At 50.3% G+C, this 19,056-nt stretch overlaps 1 protein-coding gene across 9 annotated transcripts in view; it reads right to left on the bottom strand.

Moving 5' to 3' along the window:
- The window catches only part of Ppp2r5c (protein phosphatase 2 regulatory subunit B'gamma), a 134,662-nt gene that overhangs the window by 12,612 nt on the left and 102,994 nt on the right, over window positions 1-19,056 (bottom strand). For all 9 annotated transcript variants that reach the window (XM_032908434.1, XM_032908436.1, XM_032908435.1 and 6 more), the window contains 6 exons: window positions 16,512-16,571; window positions 14,872-14,980; window positions 13,220-13,273; window positions 7,673-7,843; window positions 2,828-2,955; window positions 1,545-1,646 (listed from right to left, as the gene is read on the bottom strand). In XM_032908434.1, coding sequence (XP_032764325.1) covers window positions 1,545-1,646; window positions 2,828-2,955; window positions 7,673-7,843; window positions 13,220-13,273; window positions 14,872-14,980; window positions 16,512-16,571 — 624 coding nt within the window. The remainder of the gene's footprint in view (window positions 1-1,544; window positions 1,647-2,827; window positions 2,956-7,672; window positions 7,844-13,219; window positions 13,274-14,871; window positions 14,981-16,511; window positions 16,572-19,056) is intronic.

Raw genomic sequence — 19,056 nt, 5'->3', positions numbered from 1 at the left:
AACCTCAAAACTGGCAAGGAGGTAGACTAAAGATTCTTAAAAACTAAAAATGCTAAAAATTTAACAGGCTTTAAAATATAGCCCCCCTGTCCATCTCCTCTAAGTCGGTCTAATGTTCTTAGGTTGGCTGACCGCGCAGGTGAGTCTGCAGAGGAGCCATGGGGGGTCGGAGCTGGCGCCCCAGTGGTGACAGTAGTCCAAGGGGGTCGGAGCTGGCGCCCCAGTGGTGACAGTAGTCCAAGGGGGTCGGAGCTGGCGCCTCAGTGGTGACAGTAGTCCAAGGGAGACCAGGGTTGCTTCTAATTCCACCATTAGAGGCACTGAGTTGGAGTGGTTATCGTTTTCTTTTAAACTCTCAAAATGCACTACCACGGGCGACTTCTGAAACACCATCACTCTCTAGGAGTGGCACCAGCACTGGAGTGGCTTCTTAGAGACTTCCACCACACCAACTCTGCCCGTGGGCCTGAGCCCTGCCCTGGCACGGCTCCCTGTGGCTCTGTCACCCTGTGCATTGAAGATAGGCATTCTGAGCTTTACCCAGTGTGCTCTGATTCACTCTACCTGCCCTGTTAGGGCAACCACCTTTGTTACAACCATGGCTGTATCACCAGGAACCAAAACAGAGTGTGATGTGCGGCCTAAACTCGCATATTGTCTAAGGAATGAGGAATTGGCAGTAGGCTAAACAAACATCCTGTGGTCTGTCTGCCATAACCACTTTTAAGTGGCTAGTTAAAAACAAAATCTGGGGGTTGGGGATTTAGCTCAATGGTAGAGCGCTTGCCTAGCAAGCACAAGGCCCTGGGTTCAGTCCTCAGCTCTGAAAAAACAAAACAAAATCTGTCAATGCTTCACACTCGGTTAGGAAGAGTGATTTTTTTCTTCGTTTTTCCTTTTTCTTTTAATAGGCAGGGTCTCACTGTATACCCAAGCCTGGCCTTGAACCTCTAGTAATCCTCCTGTCTCAGCCTCTGGAGTTGGGGTTATGGACTTGTATTGCTCTGCTTAGTCTAAAAAGTGACTTACTTAAGAAAGTAAGTAAGTAAGTAAGTAAGTAACTAACTAACTAACTAACTAACTAACATGTATTATTACTGTGCGGGTGTGCAGCTACATGAGACGGCATGAGTGTGGCTTTTCTCCTTCCCTTCTCTTTTTATACAGGGTCAGAGCTCAGGTCGTCAGACTTTATTTATAAAGCAAGTGCCTTTATCCACTGAACCATCTTGTCAGCCCCCAGAATGACCTTTCATAACTAACCAATCACATGCCTATGCATTCAGCCTGAGACAGCACAACTTCTGGGGAGACACAGCCTCTGAAGTCCCCACATGCACAGAGAGCAGTGCTGAGAAAGGTAACGCAGGCAGGAGAAGGGCAAGACGCTGACTTCAGACACGCCCTTTGGTGACAGGCCACCATCAACCTTTAACCTGCTTCCTAAATCAGAGCAGGACAGGGCTGCTGGTTACTCGTTCAAAGACCGACAATGCAGGACACAGGGGGCGGGGCGCTCCAAGCCTGTGGGAGGAGCCACTTACTTGAGTTTCTCTGCTTTGAACTGCTGCGTGCAGTCATCGAAGAGTTTTTGGTTCATCTCCATGAAGAGTTTCAGGGCATTGTATATCAAGCCGTGTATTGTCCTGCAGAGTGAAGGAATGTCACGGTGAGATGACAACATTGGGTCCTCTTCATGCTTCCCTGCCTCCTGTCACATCTCCCTCCCCTTAGGCCCCAGGTCTCCTATTTCTGGGGTCCTACCTCCCTGCAACAAGCTCACTGGGGTCTAACACCCAGGACCTGCTAGTCCTGACTCCGCTGTTTGCTGGGTCAGCGCTTACAGCACCTGTCAGGCCAGGAAGACCACCTTCCTGGCTAAGAGCAGGCAAAGCCACTTTGCCTGAAGACAGAATAGAAACTGTGGAGTCCTGAAAGGAGCTGTGGGTAAGTTATTCAGATGGCAGTAACACAAAGACTGCTTAGGATGCCCCTCTGAGGAAAGGGGCGCTTTGGCACCCACATTTGGGTAAAGCTGAGAATGAAGTCCAGCATCAAACGCACCTGGCACCCATGAGGAGGGAGTTCCTGCAGGGTGTCAGAGAGCTTTCAACGAGGGACTGATTTCCTTTTCCTCTGAAGTGAGATGAAAGGAGAGGACTGCCCTGTCCTCATTCCTCAGGCCATTTAAGTTACCTGCTGTTCATCGTTTTCACGCTCTAGTTACTGTCCACAGCAGGGTGGCCATCGAGTTTAACAAGGGGCTCCTCTGATATGCCATGGGACTTGAAGGGCCACTTAAGGACTGGTGTGTCCACTGAGTCCTGCAGGACTGAGTCCTGTGAACTCCTCAGTGACCTTTGAACTCCCTTGGAGGCTGCAGGAGAGGCCTGGAAGGTGCTGCCCCCAGCAGGAAGAGGGGTGCAGACACACAGGCCCCATGCTGGTGTGGCATGGGGCTAAGGAGACAAAACAGGCCACAGAGATAATCCACACTGCTGCTTAACTGAAAAAGCCACAATGAGCCAGGAGGTGACAGTCACACACCTTTAATCCCAGCACTGAGGAGACAGAGCAGTTGAGGTCAGCCTGGTCTACAGAGTGAGTTTCAGGACAGCCAGGGCTACACAGAAAAACTGTGTCTCAAACAAACCAAAACAAAATCAAAACCAAACACACACCCCCTGGCCCCAAACAAAACAACATCACAAAGAAATTGATGTTCACTAAAAAAGCTGACGGTAGGGTTAGATTTCAGCTGTGACCGCAGTGACAGCGAGGCATGCACTATGTAAGTGACCAGGAGCTAACGGCCTCCGGTTCCTACTTGTTCCAGTGGGTCTTTGAGTTGCGGTATAAGGACGGAAACATGATGGGCAGAATCTTCGCTGCATTGTCACTGATTAAACTCATGATGTACTCATTGTTCCAGTAATACAGCGCCCGCTCTGCCACCTGGAAGACAGGGGTGCACAAGTGTTTGAGTCTGCACAAGGGCACGAGGCAAACATTCTCGCTGTTAGACTTGTGAGCAGAGTAAGCGACACTGGACCACACAACTGCAATCACTTCCATCAATTCTAACACTGTGACCCTAAAGAACACGAAGAGGCAAGATGAGAACTTATGTAGCAAGGACACGTTGGCATTCACTTCTCCATTTACTCAGTAAACACTCACGAGACGCCAGGCGGGATGCCGACAGTAAGTGGAGATACACGTGTGCGTGAACTCACCAGTCTGTAGCATATGCACGAGCACATGTACGCACGCGGAGGCCAGAGGTTGGCCTGGGTGTCCTCCTAAATGGCTTTCTATCTCAGTTTCCAAGACAAGGTGTCTCATGGAACTTGGCTGGCTGGCAGGGACTCCTGTCTCTGACACCACCACCCTCCCACTCCCACCCCCATGCTGGCTTACGGGTGTGGCCAGGCTGCAAACTCAGGTTCTCAGGTTTGTGTAATGAGCACGTTGGTGATGACCTCCTCTCTCCAGAGGCTCCCTCCCCACTCACTCACCCGTGCCCCACCTTAAGGAGGTTCCTAGTGTGTGAGCCACCCACTTCGTGTGGAGCTGAGGCAGAGCCTGGCTAGGGAGTGGAAAATGGAGATAACTGGTTTTCTAGAAATGGCAAATGGTGCTCAGGCGAGAGGGTTGTCTGTAAGCATGGAAGCTGTGCAGACCCCGTGAGAGACACCGAGAGCGAGGGCAGCAGGACGGACAGGAATTTCGAACACTGCAGAGCCACATCTCGAGCCTTGCTTTGAGTGAACCGCGGAGCTGGGACTCCTTTGGATTAGTTACAGGCCCCTATACAGAGAGCTGCAGAGCCGGGGTAGGCACTCACACGAGGGCAGCCCACAACCAGATCTGCAGCTGTCCACATCTGCTGACTGTTCTCCTTCACAGTCAATGGGCACACACACGCACAACCTGAAGAGCCACCAGTTCACAAGAACACAGAAGGGAACGTGGGCCAGTCCTTCCGCACGCTCGTCCACAAGCACAGCAAGAATGTGGTGTAGTGGCTGGCCACCTGAACCTCCAAGCTGAGCACAGGCCTGCCACCGGAAGCCTTGAGTGAGTGGGTGGGGCAGGGGCAGCTCTGGAGGGTTCAGGAGCCAGGATTATTTCTTCAGAGAAAGTGAGGAGAGGTGAGCTTTGCAAGTGGGTAGGAAAAGAGCATATACAGAAGTACAGCGTATGTGTTTGTTTTGTTTGTTTTTGTTTTTTCTTTTAAAAAGGGCTAGTAAGATGGCTTGGGGTAAAGGTACTTGTGACCAAGCCTAATGACCTCAGTTTGATGTCTGGGACCCACACGGTAGAAGATGACCAACCCCCCCCCCTCAGGATGCCTCACTATTGCGCACTCGGATGGGGCCTGCCACGTGCTGGGAATAAGGGCGTGCACCACCACGAATGACAGATAATTCTTGTTTAAGAGTTCAAGACCTTCTATGTCTTCATTTTTGCTTTTTTATAAACTACATGGTTCAGGTCAACACACAATCGATAATCGTCCCACCCCAGCCCCAGGTGTGGGAGCTCAGGTGTGAGCCACCATGCACGTCCGGATGCGTGCCCCAGTTCAGCAGTACTGCTACCGTACTGGAGGTGCTGGCTCTGACCAGTGTGGCATTGTATTCCACAGATTTCCTCAGTGTTAGGCCCTTCATGAGGACATACGACTTCACTGTCCCGTCCGCACGTCTTCAGTCAGTGTGCACCAGCATAGTACCCATTTTTTCTTTCTAAAAAAATAATTTCGTGCATGCGTGTGGGTATCGGGTAGGGCACGTGCATAACACAGCCTGTGTGGAGGTCAGAGGGCAGCTTTGGGGAGCTGCTTTTCTCTCGCACCATGCAGACTCAGCAGCACTTATCTGCTGAACCACTTGGGTGTTTTCCACTTTTCACAACAACTTGGGAGTTCAGAGGTGACTGACTGCACAGACTCGGTCTCCTCTGCAGCCACCATGGCCTTGCCTTAGGTGCAGGGCAACATCTAGAAGAGAAGCTACCAAGATGGCCAGGGAGTGACAAAGTTCAAAACAGAAAAAGCATAGGGAAAAACATCTAAATATTAAGAAAGAGCTGGCCACTATCTCGGTTAGATTTTAGAACTGATCCGGGCCTATGGAGACTGGATTTATGGGGGAGGCCCCTACAAGAAAGAGCAAAGAGTCCTGAATGACGGGTGAATGACCGTCAGAGGTGTCTACACTTCTCCACAGCAGACCTTCCCGGTGTCCCTGTGCACTCTACCCTTGGCTCACAGGAGGAAAGGCACAGTGGGTGCACAGCTGGGGCGCGCAGGCCTGAATCACTCACTTTTGCTCCAGTAAACAAGGACAATGCCTTGCAGACCACCTACCTTCCTACCTGGGCTTGTTTCCCACATGACATGTTATCAAAGTTGACGGATAGTAGTACCCACCAGTAATCTTAACACTTTGAATCTGAGATAGGAGGATCATGAGTTTGAGGTCAGTTTGGGCTGTTAAAGCAAATTCTAGGACAGTCAAGGCCACACAGAGAAACCCATCTCAAAAAATCCCAAACCAAAACCCAACTCTTCTCCCAGCAACACTGAGTGTCTGTAACTGTTCACCTAGAAGTAGGCCTTTGTGAGCCTTGCCCCACCCACAGGAACACGGGCTAGAGTGGTCTTGTGTGGCAACCACGACTGCTGTGCCCAGAAAGCACACTTGCAGCAGCCCTCCCTGAATTCTGTCTCCCGTGACTATCCCTAAGCCTGGGAGGAAGACACTATGGCAGGGATGTGAGAGTGAACACTCTAGTCATTTACTCTGCACTGTGGCTTTGTGTTAGCCTCTGTGCACTGTACAAAGCAGGTTCTCTGAGAGGGGTGTGACCGGCACTAACCTAAGGACACAGACTCAGTGTTTAGAAGCCAGTGGGACACAGTCAGCTTAGCAAACTGATGGCAGTCGCTTCTCCCAGGGTCTACGGATGCTCTAGCCTCTGGTTCAAACTCAGGTTTATGGTGAGATCTCTCTTACTGGGCAGGAAATTAATTAATTGATTTTTATCAATCCAATCAGAAAGCTGTTGGTTACCCCCAAGACATTCATGCCCTTACTATATCTATATCGTTGGGCATATCTTGCTGGGTGCGTAGTTACCATAGCCTGCCTAGCACCTTGCAACGCTATGGAAACTGGCAATCAAAGAATTTTCTAGGTCAGCACCAGCTTCATTTCTCTAAGTCCTGTGGCCAAAGTACATGGTGTCATCAGCAAAAGGGTCTTATCCTCACATTCTGGTTGGCAACTGTATTCTGTAGCTAATGCTGTAAAGAGACACCATGACTAAGGCAATTTATAAAATACAGCAGCTGACTGGGGGCTGCTCCAAGTCCCAGAAAGTTAGAGTCCACGGTAACAACAGCAGGGAGCATGGTGGCAATGGCGGCAGGCGGGCATGGTGTTGGAAATGCGTTCTCATTCAAGCCAACACAGGAGGTCTCTTGGACCCTGTCCTCCAGTAACGGGAAGGGAGGTATCTCATGCTTGGGACGCCTCGGAGGCATCATCCTGTCCTATCCTAAGGTACAGTACTCTGGCTGTCCACGAAAACAGCAGCTCAGCTGAGCAGTGGGAAGCCCCCAGAGGCTCCTCAGCAGAAGCAGACCCGGCCTCGTCCCCACCGGGGCCGTCAGGCTTCCTCGTTTTAGTTCTGCTGGTCTCAATGACTTCCTTCATAACTCTGGGAAGGCTTTGCATGGAAGGGCCTCAGTATGGAGACAAGAGTCTCTCAGGACTCTGAGTCCCTTCATGTAGCCCTGGTGCTCAGTTAGTTTCATGGTGCTAAGCAGTCACAGTTTCTGGGGTCACCAGCTTCCTGGGGCACAAGGTTCTGCTGATCATCACATCAGCTGGACACATGCAAAGGTGTCCCTGGAAGGACACACAGCCAAGGCTGCTCGGGGAACTCAAGAGTAGAAAGTGGGTGATGGACATTAGCTTCCCAGACAGGATTTTGTTAGTTAAAAAAAAAAAAAAAAAAAAAATCAGAAATGCTAATGTCTTTTTTTACATTTTCTTTCTTTCTCTTCTCTTCTCTCTCTCCTTCCTTCCAACAGGGTTTCTATGTGTACCTCTGGCTGTCCTCAAATTCACAGAATCTGCCTGTCTTTGCCTCCTGAGTGCTGGAATTAAAGGCATATGCCACCACTGCCAGGGAGAAATACTGATTTTTAAAAGATGTAGAAGGTTTTTATTGTTGAGGTATTCGGTGATTCGGATAACTCAATTAAAGAAACCGGGCCCTGTGAACCTGGCACTGCATCACCTGCATGCACAGCTTCATTCAGAGACAGTGCTGTCAATCACAGCTGCTAGGAGCACGTTTAAGTGATCAGAAGAGGGGTCAGAAGAGAAACTACCCAGGACTAAGATTAGACTTTATTTTGGGGTACAGAGTCTCTCGATAGCCCGGCTGGTCTCAGTGTGTAGCAATCTTCCTGCTTTAACTTCCCAAGTACTAGGATTACAGGAAGGAGTCACCCTATTTGGCCAAAATTTTAGCATCTAGTTCTGAATACATGTTAAGTAAAAAAAAGTTGAATTTCACCAGTGGATCACAGCAGAACCTGTGTCATTTTGACAGGAGCACCAGACCCTGACCCCCATCACCCAAACCCACATACCTGGAAGTGAGGGCTGGAAACACATTTGGCTAACTGTCGGAAAAGAGGCTCCATGATCTTCACAAATTCTGATGGTTCAATTACATCTAAGATTTCTTCTAATTCATTTAAGAACATTACTTCTTTTGGACTGTGAGTCTTTGGCCAGTATTTGAGAAGTGCCATTACCACCTACAAAACAGCAACAGCAAACAGTGACCTCACAAGACGCCAAGACACTGTAGGGCACTGGTTCTCAGCCTCTGGGTCACGGCCCCCACGGGGTTGCGTATCAGATATTTACATTACGATTCCTAGCAGTACTAACATTACGGCTGTGAGTACCAACGAAGCAGATTAAGGTTTAGGGTCACCACGACAATAGGAACTATGCCCCATCAGGAAGGCTGAGAACTGCCGCCCTAGAGGAAGATGTCGGTGCTTCTACCTGACATCCCACTGCCATCCACACGAGACGAGGGTGAGAATCCCTACCACGCCCTTTCTCCCAGCAACAGCCTAGTTTTATAGACTTCAGTGTGTCCATCCCCTCTGACGGAAGACAGTGGACACTGCCAGTTTTGACACTGTTAGCAACATTCAGATGTGTGCACACTGTGCCTCTCAAGTTAACCGACTACTTGTGCACACAAATGCACACAGTTTACAACTCTGTTAAAATACATCAAAAGCGTGTTGTCAATGAAGCAGACGTAAGTCCACACTCACTGTAGGTCTGGACCCGAGCGAGGTTCACGATGCTCTCTCTGTGCAATTACCCAGAGGCCGAGGATGAGTGCTGGAGAGTGCGTGCTCAGGAGGAAGCACGTGGCAGTCGAGGCCTCCCCTGGGAGCCATGCTACCTTGTCTGAGGCCCAGGGAGTAGGACTATAAATTCACAGTGCTTTCCTAGTCTGTGGCTACTGCATGTTACTGTCTTTGCCTAAGTCAGACAGCTACAAAGAGTGCCTGTGGGTAACTTAAAAAAAATGCTTCTCCATACTTTCAAAATCTTACCAAATTACACCAGCAGAAGATACTGGATTTGGTTCAACAAAGATTAACTACAGTTTTAGAGTTCAGCCATCAAGTTCTAAAAAGTACAAGGAGCACCAGCAGGTCTGCCTCCACAAGGGCACCTGTGTGCACACACCTGCATGCACACCTGCTCACACACTTGCTCACACCTGTGTACACATAGGCCTGCTCACACACTGCTACACACCTATGCACACACGCACACCTGCTCACACACCTGCATAAATATGGGCCTGCTTACACGCCTATGTACGCACACACCTGCTCACACACACCTGCTTATACACACCTGTTCACATACCTATGCATACACACACCTGCTCACACACCACCTGTGCACATAGGCCTGCTCACACACCTGTGCACACACACCTGTGCACACACACCTGTGCACACACACACCTGAATAGAAACCACCTGTCCCTCTCTGAAGCAGCCGTGAGGCCCTGTCTATGAGGGAAGATGGACAGATGAAACGTTAAAGAGACAGGAGAAAGGAAACCTCATTTCGGGACTTTTGAGTTCCCACTGGTTGAGGATTTAAGAAACCTCAACAGAACTTACAAAACCAAGGCCATCTACAGAGAACACTCCTTTGCCTAAAGACTTTAAACATGGAGGCTAAGGACAGACTATGCCTTCTTGGAGTCCAGAGGTTTGTGGTCTGGATTTAAGGTATCAGCGCTCTTCTTAAATACCCCATTCTTAAACACTTCATAAAAGCTACCTAATGATGTCATCTGCGAAAGGAATTGTCTTCTATCACGCCTACTTATTTCCTGGTCTACGTGTGTGGCTGACAGAAGACAGCCTGCGGAGACTGGGCGTCTCCCTTCACCATGTGGGCCCCAGGAACTGAACCCACACTGTCAGCTAGCACTGGAACTTTATCCACTGAGCTACCATGATGACCCGCAGGAAGAAATTCAACGTAAAGAAATCATACGAAATATTTGGTTTCTCGAGACAGAGTTTCTCTGTGTAACCCTTGCTGTCTTGGAACTCACTATGTAGGTTGGCTGGCTGGCTTCAAAATCAAGAGATCTGCCTGCCTCTGCCTCTGTGTTGGGATTAAAACATGTGCCACCTCCCCTACCCAAACTTTTACAATCTTTAAACACTGTTATAAATGATATCCTCTGAACAATGTAATTAGGACAGAATCATTGTGTGTCTGTGTGTGCGCACGCACGCACGCACGCGTGTATACCCCTGGGCTGCTGGCAGTGGTGCTGGGCTGTGCCTCCCTTACTACCACTGATGACGATGGAGATGACAGGACGCGGAGCTAGCATCCCTGCTCCCATCTTTGGACCAACACTGCTGGGGAGTCCCTGTGTGCCACCCTTCAGAGCATGCTGCTTAGGCTCCGGGACATTTAGAATCTGACAAAACCCCTCAACTATCTTGAGCTGGGCAGGGTGCTGTATGTCTTTGATCCCAGACCCCAGGAGGTGGAGTTAGGCAGATCTCTGTGCGTTTGAGGCCTGTCTGGTCTACATATGGAGTGCCAGGCCAGGCAGGGCTGGTAAGACTCTCACAAACAAAGTCTTTAAAAGAACATACTTCTAAAGTGTATTAATTACTTAATGACTTCCCTCTTACTACTAGGTCAACCAGGCGTTTCTGGAGTATCTACTTTGAATCAGGTTAATATGGAAGACAGAAGTTACTCTAGACCCATACTAGCCCTCCAGCTGCAGTGGCTTTAAAGCCGTGTAGGAGCTGCACAGCACCACCAACTTGGACTGCTCTGCTGGAAAAGCCAGTTTCTAAACCAGGTTCACACTGGAATTTTTCATCTTTGAACTTTGTAGCAGCACCCAGTATCCTGGGCTGCGTGTGAGAATGGCAGGACTCTGCAGAAGGTGTGTGTGCCAGCACAGGCAAACGCTAGACAACACCAGCTCTAGGCTCCAGCTCAGCGCATGCTCCCTGAACGGGGAAAGGAGAAGCATGTCAGTGACCCTGCCTTGAGTCCTGGGTGCCTGTCCTGGTGTATCTAGGAGCAAAGCAGTGACTGCCAAGACATGTGAGTCGTCCCATTAGCTGAGGGAAGCAGGCGGATGAAAGGAGACAGAAGTGTGTAAAATCTCCCATGAGCCTCTAGCCTGGCAACCAAGAAAACAGTATTTGTGTCTAATGTTGCATGTCTAGGACACTTTGGAGTGCATGAAAAGTATCAATTTCAGGGGTCAGTCAGCAAATGCCCTTTACGGATGGATGGCAGACTTTTAAGCAGAACACTGTGGTGGGCAATTTCCACTGTCAGCTTGATTGGATTAAGGGCTGCCTAAGGCATTAATGAGAGACACCCAAGGGTTTGTCCTTCGGGCTTCTTTGGAGAGGATTAACTGTAGGAAGACCTGCCCTGTGTTGGTGGACTCATCCCAGGAGGCAGAGTCCTAGATGAAGTAACAATTGAGACAGGAGAAAGGCAGCTGGTTCTGGACTTCCCTCTTCCCCATCTGTCTGGATCCAAAGCCTCTAAGCTACACGGTCCTGCAGCCGTCAGCTCTGCTGTACTCACACGTGACGTCTTTTACTGTACTCTTCCCTGTAGGTCGTTTATTGGTGGGAATTTGACTGCAGTAAGGAACAGGACCTGTACTTAAAGCATCTCCGTGTGGGAACTGGGAGCCCTGGGGCAGCGTGAGGTACGTGTGTGTGGAGTGGACACAGCACTCACACCTGCATTTTAAGTCTTCAGGGTGAGGCAGCAGCGGGCACACCTTTAGTCCCAGCACTTGGGAGGCTGAAACCAGCAAATCTCTGAATCAAAAACCAAACTAACCAACCAACCAAACCATAAAACAACATGAAGTGCTCAGACACAGTGGCCTTTACACGTGTATAAAGAGTAAATTTCAAAGGAAGAAGTGCAGCAGCTGAGAGCCCAGATGCTGCGAGAATATGAAAACAAGCTCTGCTTTCTGTGGCTGCACAGTGACGTCCTCTGTCAGCAGGAACTACCACACGACAGCTCGGGTGGACACATCACACTGGGAGAGTAGGACTCTTTGCCTTGTTTGTGCAGGGCCCTGCCCATGGCTGGCATCCCGTGTTTACAGTGCAACAGCATTCTGTCTCTCTCTCACCTCCCGCAGGTAAGCTCACCCCTCACAAAGCTGCCTATCTGCCATTACACCACATCTATGGGACTGAAACCTTTATACCTGTCACCTGAGCTTAGTTATGCTCAGACAGATGAGGAAAGGGACTCAATCTGGGCCAAGCAGGCCCCCGTCTGGCTGAGACAGGGCCCAGATTATAGAGATGCTTTGGGTGGGAGGACCTTGCCTGAGGCAAACGTGAACTCACACGTGGCCAGTTCTTCAGTCACCAGAGTATGAAAAACACAAGAGAGAAGGCTCAGTGTACCTTTTCCCCAGGCCTCTCTTTCCTTTGACTTTGAATGTAACAGGGGTGGTGGGAGCAGACAGATTTCTTTTCTCTTTAAAAGTAAATTATTATCTGTGGGGTGAGGTGTGGGGGAGAAACCTGAGCATCCTGCTAGTGTTCGTCGGACCCCTCGGGGCTGGAGTTACAGCCAGCTGGGTGCTGGGACCCTTTGAAGAGCGAGGTGCTCTTACAACTGCTGTCCCTCTAGCCCGCTTCTTTTCTGAAACAGGGCCTTGCTGTGTAGCCCAGGCTGACCACATATGCCATGTCATCTATCTACCTCAGGCTCCGGAACCATGATGTCTGCCTTGAACTGTACACCGTTAAGTGGACGGACTGCAGGGCTACGGACTGTAGTGTAGGCTCTTTTTAAAGTGAATTCAGATGCTTACAAACTGGCTCACGTCAGGCAGGAGCAACTTTGCCAATCCCACATTTATTGACTGATTTTTTTTTTGTGTGTGGAGGTGCTAGGAATTAATTTTTTAAAAATAAAGATAAAACACCAAGAGAAAAAAATAAATTAGAAATCTACACCAAAAGACAGTAGATTAGCCTTCGCCTGCTGTTCAGTGACTGTAAGACAACACTGACTGAGATCACCAGCCTCCAGAGCAATGCCACCAGCCTCCAGAGCAATGCCACCAGCCTCCGGAGCAATGCCACCAGCCTCCGGAACAATGCCACCAGCCTCCGGAGCAATGCCACCAGCCTCCGGAGCAATGCCACCAGCCTCCCGAGCAATGCCACCAGCCTCCGGAGCAATGCCACCAGCCTCCCGAGCAATGCCACCAGCCTCCCGAGCAATGCCACCAGCCTCCAGAGCACAACACTCCTGATGCAACACTGGCAACTGAGTCAGGACATTGCTGTCCAGGGTGGAGGGGCCCAGGACTGTGGGGCAGAACGAGACAGGAGGAAAGCTTGTTAGACAGACCCTTCACTGCAGTGAGGGAACGTTCACCAAACCACCACAGCTGAGCCTCCAACCAGGAGTGAGAGGAGCTTCCGACAGTGTTGTCACTGAAGGTGACAGGGTTGACTGTGAGGCAATGTGGTAAAATGTGTGGCATGATGGCTGCTCAGGGCGGGACACGGTCACGGTCATGGTCCAGATCGAGCACTTACTGGTTCAGTGAGGGTGCTGTCCTTCTCTAAAAACTGCACGACACAGTACGCCAGCTGAAAGGGAGGGAGAGAGTGTCACTTCAGCATGGAAACGCCCTTCTAGAATGACCATCAACCGCCTTCCTCTGGGAAATGGTCTGATGTGGCTGACACGCTCCATGCATGTGCCGCCCTCTCTGATGACACTTTCAGGGAAATACCCCCCCCATCTGTTTGTGACAGATTTTATAGCTCTGTGTGTGTGTGTGTCTGTCTGTCTGTCTTTAGAAGATGAGAATGAACAAATAACGTAGTATCTGGAAACTTTAGCGGGGTCCTATTGCTATTCTCTATCTGTCCTTTGAGGCAGTCTTTTATGTAGCCCAGCTGCTGTAAGCCTGCTGCCTCGGTCTCAGAGCGCTGAGATTACACATCCCCGCGCTAGCTCCATTATGATGTAACTCCTCCTCCTCAAAATGAGCATGACACAAGACAAGCGGAGCCACCGCCAGGAGTTGCAGACGGTTGTGAGGTGCCATGTGGTTGCTGGGAATTAAACCTGGGTCCTCTGGAAGAGCAGCCAGTGCTCCTAACTGCTGAGCCATCTCTCCAGGGCGCTCCCCCCCCCCTGCTTTGTGTGTGTGTGTGTGTGTCTATCTGTCTCTGGGGGAGGAAATTGAAGTTTTTAAATATTTTGTTATTTGTTTAGCCGTGGGTAGCTCTGTGCACCGTGGCCATGTGGATCTACAACCAGAAAAGGTCTCACAGGGGCAGGAGCTACAGGTGGTTGGGAGCTGCCTTGCAGGCACTGGAAATTGAACCTGGGTCCTCTGAAGTGCGCTGAATGCTGGGCCGGCTCTCTAGCTCCCCGTCCATGTGTTCTCAACGCTACTCTAGCCTCTAGTCTACTCATCTGTGTCTGCCCGTGTAAAGGACTATGGGCTGCAACCGAGGGTGGTCACCTCCTTGAGCCTCAGCACAGCCAAGGTCTGTGTATGGGAGAGCAGATCCAATACAAACAGACGGAAACTAGCCAGGAGCCAGCACTGCCTAGGGCGGCAGCACGACTACAGCCTGAGTTCTGCAGTTGGCTTCTATAAGGTGTCAGAGCAGGCACACGGCTGTGGCCATCTGGCTTTTGTCTCTAGGGCAGTAGGTTCAGATAAGCATCCTTTCAAAGCTGGGTCCCCCAGTCTCTGTACAATCTGCATTCCAGAGATTCCCCTGAACTTCTTTCTTTTTTATATGCATAAATGTGTGTGGCTAAGAACGTGCACATGTATGAATACCTGTGGAGGGGAGAAGCTGACACTGGTATTTTCCTGATGCTGTCCACCCTGTACCACTGAGGTAATTCGTCTCTTGCTGAGCCAGGGGTTGGCTAACTTGCCTGCTAGCGAACTTGCCCTGGGCTCCTGCTTCTACCTTCTGAGCACAGAAGCACAGGTGGGCTGTCACGTCTCTCCACCCTGGTCCTCACACTTGATGGCAAGTGATTATACAACCGAGCCACCTCCCACCCTCTTCCAAATTTCTTACAAGGACTCTGCCCAGACTCTGAAGTCCTGCTGGAAGTCTGCTTTAGTGCGGTACAGTGTTGTGGGAAAGGGGCACTCTCAGGAATGGCTGGGCCACTGCAGAGGTGGGCAGCTGTGCTGCTCAGCTGGCCTTACCTGGGGATGGTAGACACTCAGGGATTTCACTTTGTGCAAGGGCAGCAACACCTTTAACAGGAAAATCTTGTGCTCTTCCTTTAGTGGTAAGGCAAATCCATTAATTATACTGTGAAGAGAGAGTTCAGTCTGAGTGTTTACAGTCCACACTCTAATCAGGAATCACGGTTTCTTTTAGCTTGTGTTTTCAGCTTGAAAAGCCAATGGGTAAAATATTTACTTCAGAATAAAGAGGATATTTACAGGAACAACAACCATGAAATGGGGCCCTCGGGGAGCACCACATCCCAGCACAGGGGGAGTAGCTGGGCTGCAGGAGCTCCTGGAGGCACACTAACATTCCTAAAGCTGCAGTAGGTTCAACAGCTCAGGGGGACCCAGTTCCTGGTCCTCCCAGCCAGCACTTTTCTTTAAGACTTCTACATTCCTGGGTGTAATTGCAGATCATTATCCTAGCGTGAACAAGAGTCCTGTCCCCTCCCAGTGTGCGGGCTGGGTGCTGTTCCCGCTGTAGGAATGGCACACCACAGAAGGACCTCCAAACTGAACATGAGCCTATCCACGTGGTTTCATGATTAGGCAAAGCAAACGAATGTTTCTCAGAGCTACAGAGAGTCAGAGCAATGGTAACTTGGTCCTCTAGGAGTTAAGGGTGTTGTGCCCATCTGTGGGGAATCCTACGTGAACCCTGTGCTGGAGGCAGGATTGAAAAGACAGTGTAGTAGGAGTTACACTTAACATGGCCCACACCACTGCTGACACACGGAGAGGGCAACAGCAGGAGGGGACTGAGCTTCCTTCCTATTTAACAGAAGGAGCTTGCCCAAGCTCATGGAACTGGGGATGGAAGCCCTTAGCCATACTAAGTAAGCTATGCTGTGGGGCAGACCCAAAAGCAGCAACTTGGGAGGGACCTGTGTGTGCGTGTGTGTGTGTGGTGTGTGTGGTGTGGTGTGTGTGTGTGTGTGTGTGTGCACGTGTGTGTGTGTGTGTGTGGGTTGGAGGGTAGGGGACACAGACTGCAGGTTCAGTGGCTGGAGGAGTCACCACATTCAGTGTATGCATTGGATGACTTCCCTGCAGATCTGCAAATGCACACTGGCATCCCTAGAGGCACTGGAGAGAGGCACTGTCCAGATGACCTGCCTCTTAGCTCCAAGGACATCTTTTGGGAATCAGTGGGTCAGGGAACCTTAGGTTACATTTACAGGCTTTTTGAAAAAAATTTATGACAGTAAGTAAAAACTTTGCTCAGATTAAAATGTGATAAAAATTGAATCATACTATACATATGAAAGGCCAAAAAATGAACTAATCAGAAATATCAGCCTTTACTCAATCCCTCAAATACATATTCTTCAAATACACTTGTAATATCACCCTTCCTCTCTAACTACTTTTAACACTATTCGAGGGGAAATAAATTGGAATTCCATGGGTTCTGCAGTAATGGGCTCACCTACAGAGCCGCAGCAATGGAAGTGTGCTGTTCACCAGCCTTCCTTCTGCTTCCATCAAACTCTACTTCCATTCTTTCAGGCCCTGGCTGAGATGGCTCTGCTCTGGGGCAGGGGTCAGAACAGATGAGCTGAATCGTACAGGTTCACGGCCTGTGCACGGCCAGGGACAGCGCGACTTACCTTCCCAGGATCTCCAGTAACTCTGCTATGCCATTGTGATGCTCTGTCTCATAGATAAACCTGCAACACACAAAGCACCGTCGGCGTTAGACCCGGACGGAGAGCTGCTCGGGTGCTTTCAGAGTCCACGAAATCCTCACAGCCCAGTGGATGCCCCAAGGGTGGATAGCCCGAGTAGCTCAAATTTCTTCAATATTTTATTCTGAAAACTTTCAGGTATCCAGGAAGCCAACACCTGTGCATCGGCCAGCAGATTCCGACAATGCCAGTTTGCACCGTTGTCTGCCTGCTCGTGTTTCTATCTGTCCAGCCTTCTATCCTATCCACCTGCTAAGCCATCAACATAAGGTGATGTCTTACGCAAGTTTAGAGCCCACCTCCCCCACCCCCATGGCTGGAAGCTCCTCTCTGAACACCACATTGTCTCTCCCTACCAGTTCTGAGCCTCCTTCCTCAACACCGGCTTCCCATATGCAGTCTGCTTCTCCTCTGTGTCTCTGCCGACTCTGACCATCATACCCCACAGGTGTCTAGGGGGCTCTCGGCATGCACCCCATTCTCTGTGTCAGCCTGTCTCCCTCCAGATAGGGACAAGGGCTTCGTGTCAATGGTTCCTGGTGCTAAGACCAAGCCTGGCATCTGTGTGCTACTTAAACGTGTGTGCTAAGTGAACTGGGAACAAGAATGGGAGGCGGAGGATGTCCGCCCCCAGAAGTCCATGGAGACTGAACCCAGCTACTTGACTGCTGGTGGTCTACAGAGCAGGGGAGCACATTTAGGACAGGTGATGGTAGAGGAGGCCCTCGCCCATCAGAGGGAGCACCTCCCCCAGAAGCTGTGTACTGAAGTTTCTGGCCCAAATCCCAGTATCCTGAGACAAATAGTGCAGAAGAGGCTAAGATCTGAGACATCTGTGTATTCTCAGATGGCCAGGTCTCCCTGAGGCCTACTCGCCCTAAGCCCCAGGAGGCCTCTGACAGACTCATCAAGGTGAGCGAGCATGCAGAGGGAAAGAACAGTCTGTGAATCCAGGTGAGAAAGGCTGGCGGGCCGAGAGCACGTGGGCGGCCTCACACAGACGCCTCGGGACGTGCTTGGCTGTAGTCTGAAGTATGGCTGTGAGGGTATTGCCACTGGAATGGCTGTCGTGGCGCACAAATTTGCCATCACTCAGGAGGCAGAGGCAGGAGGATCTCTGAGTTTGAGGCCAGCCTGGTGTACAGAGGGAGTTCCAGGACAGCCAAGGCTACAGAGGGAATCCTCCCCCAAGAGACTGTGTGTCCCACCTGCTTCCTGCTGACCTCCTCCTATCCCTGCCCTCGGACATGGAGCTGGCTCGTCAGCCAGTCTGAGCAGGGCAGTGTAGGAAAGTGATTTACTCTGTAAAACTCAACTTCTCTTCACATATTTTACCTCAAGTATCTAAAAGACAGTTGCAACTCTGTAGCTGGTGCAGCATCCTTGTACATAGCTGGGGTCAGCCAGACCTCACTTCTCATCCTTCCTGCGTATTATAGGAGGATGGCGGTCGCTGTAAGCCACATAGCTTTCCACGTTAATACCATTTATGGAGGTGTCTTAGTTCTAAACACTTCTAACTAACAATGGAAGAAAGAGCGAAGGGGACTAGTTCTGCCTCCACAGAGGAGACCGCCTGGGGAACTAAGCTGACCAGTTGGAGCAAGATCGCCCCTTCCTTCAAAGAGAAAACCAGACTGGTCTGAAGTTGGGCTGCTACTGAGTCGTCTCCCGTACGATGTGTCCCGCGCCTACAAGGGGTGGGATCTATCGCCCTTCCTGTGCAGCTCCACTGTCCTGGGCTTGCCCAGGATGGAAGTAAGCCACACTCATTTCCAGGTTAGCCCCTTGAGGAGGCTGGCAGCGTCTCCTGACTCCCTCTGGAGGCTTTAGTGCTCACAGAAGTAGCACTGAAGCTGGAAGAGGCAGATCATGCCTATAATTACAACAATGGGAAGGCGGAGGCAGGAGAATTAGTGTCTGTTCAAGTTTAGTTCGGGCTATTAAGAAAAAAAAAAGAAAGAAAAAAAAAGAAAACCCAAAACACAAGAAACAAAAGCTCACAAGGCTCCGCTAGGCCATGTCGGCAAAGAAGCGCAGCACTGAGCGGCTGCTGCGGACCTTCCCGCCCTGACAGCAACAGCACTGCTGAGGGCAGGTCAAGGTCAGACCCGGAGGAGTAACAGCTGCTCATGAAGCTGCGGCACTGGGTGCGGCCCCAAGAGAGTGCTCTCTGGCCTGGCTGGCACCAGAGTCGCCGTTGGCTCGCACTAACAGACTGAGCCAAAGAGAAGTGACAGACACGACTCAGCTTAATGCTTCAGTAAATGGAACCAAGTTGCTCAAACTGCATTTCCTTCCGAGATATGGGTATGGGTTGAGAAGCCCTTACCCAGAATGCTCTGGACCAGCATTTTTCAATGTCAGAGATCACCCAGATTCACATCTGCATATTTATGAGATGTATCTTGGGATATCACCCAAACTGAAACCAAAAATTCAATTATTGTACTCAATTATTCTTTAG

Source organism: Rattus rattus, chromosome 7, assembly GCF_011064425.1.
Source record: "Rattus rattus isolate New Zealand chromosome 7, Rrattus_CSIRO_v1, whole genome shotgun sequence".
Taxonomy (NCBI): Eukaryota; Metazoa; Chordata; class Mammalia; order Rodentia; family Muridae; genus Rattus; species Rattus rattus.
The sequence above is the reverse complement of the archived record's forward strand: the minus strand, read 5'-3'. Positions and strand labels throughout refer to the sequence as shown.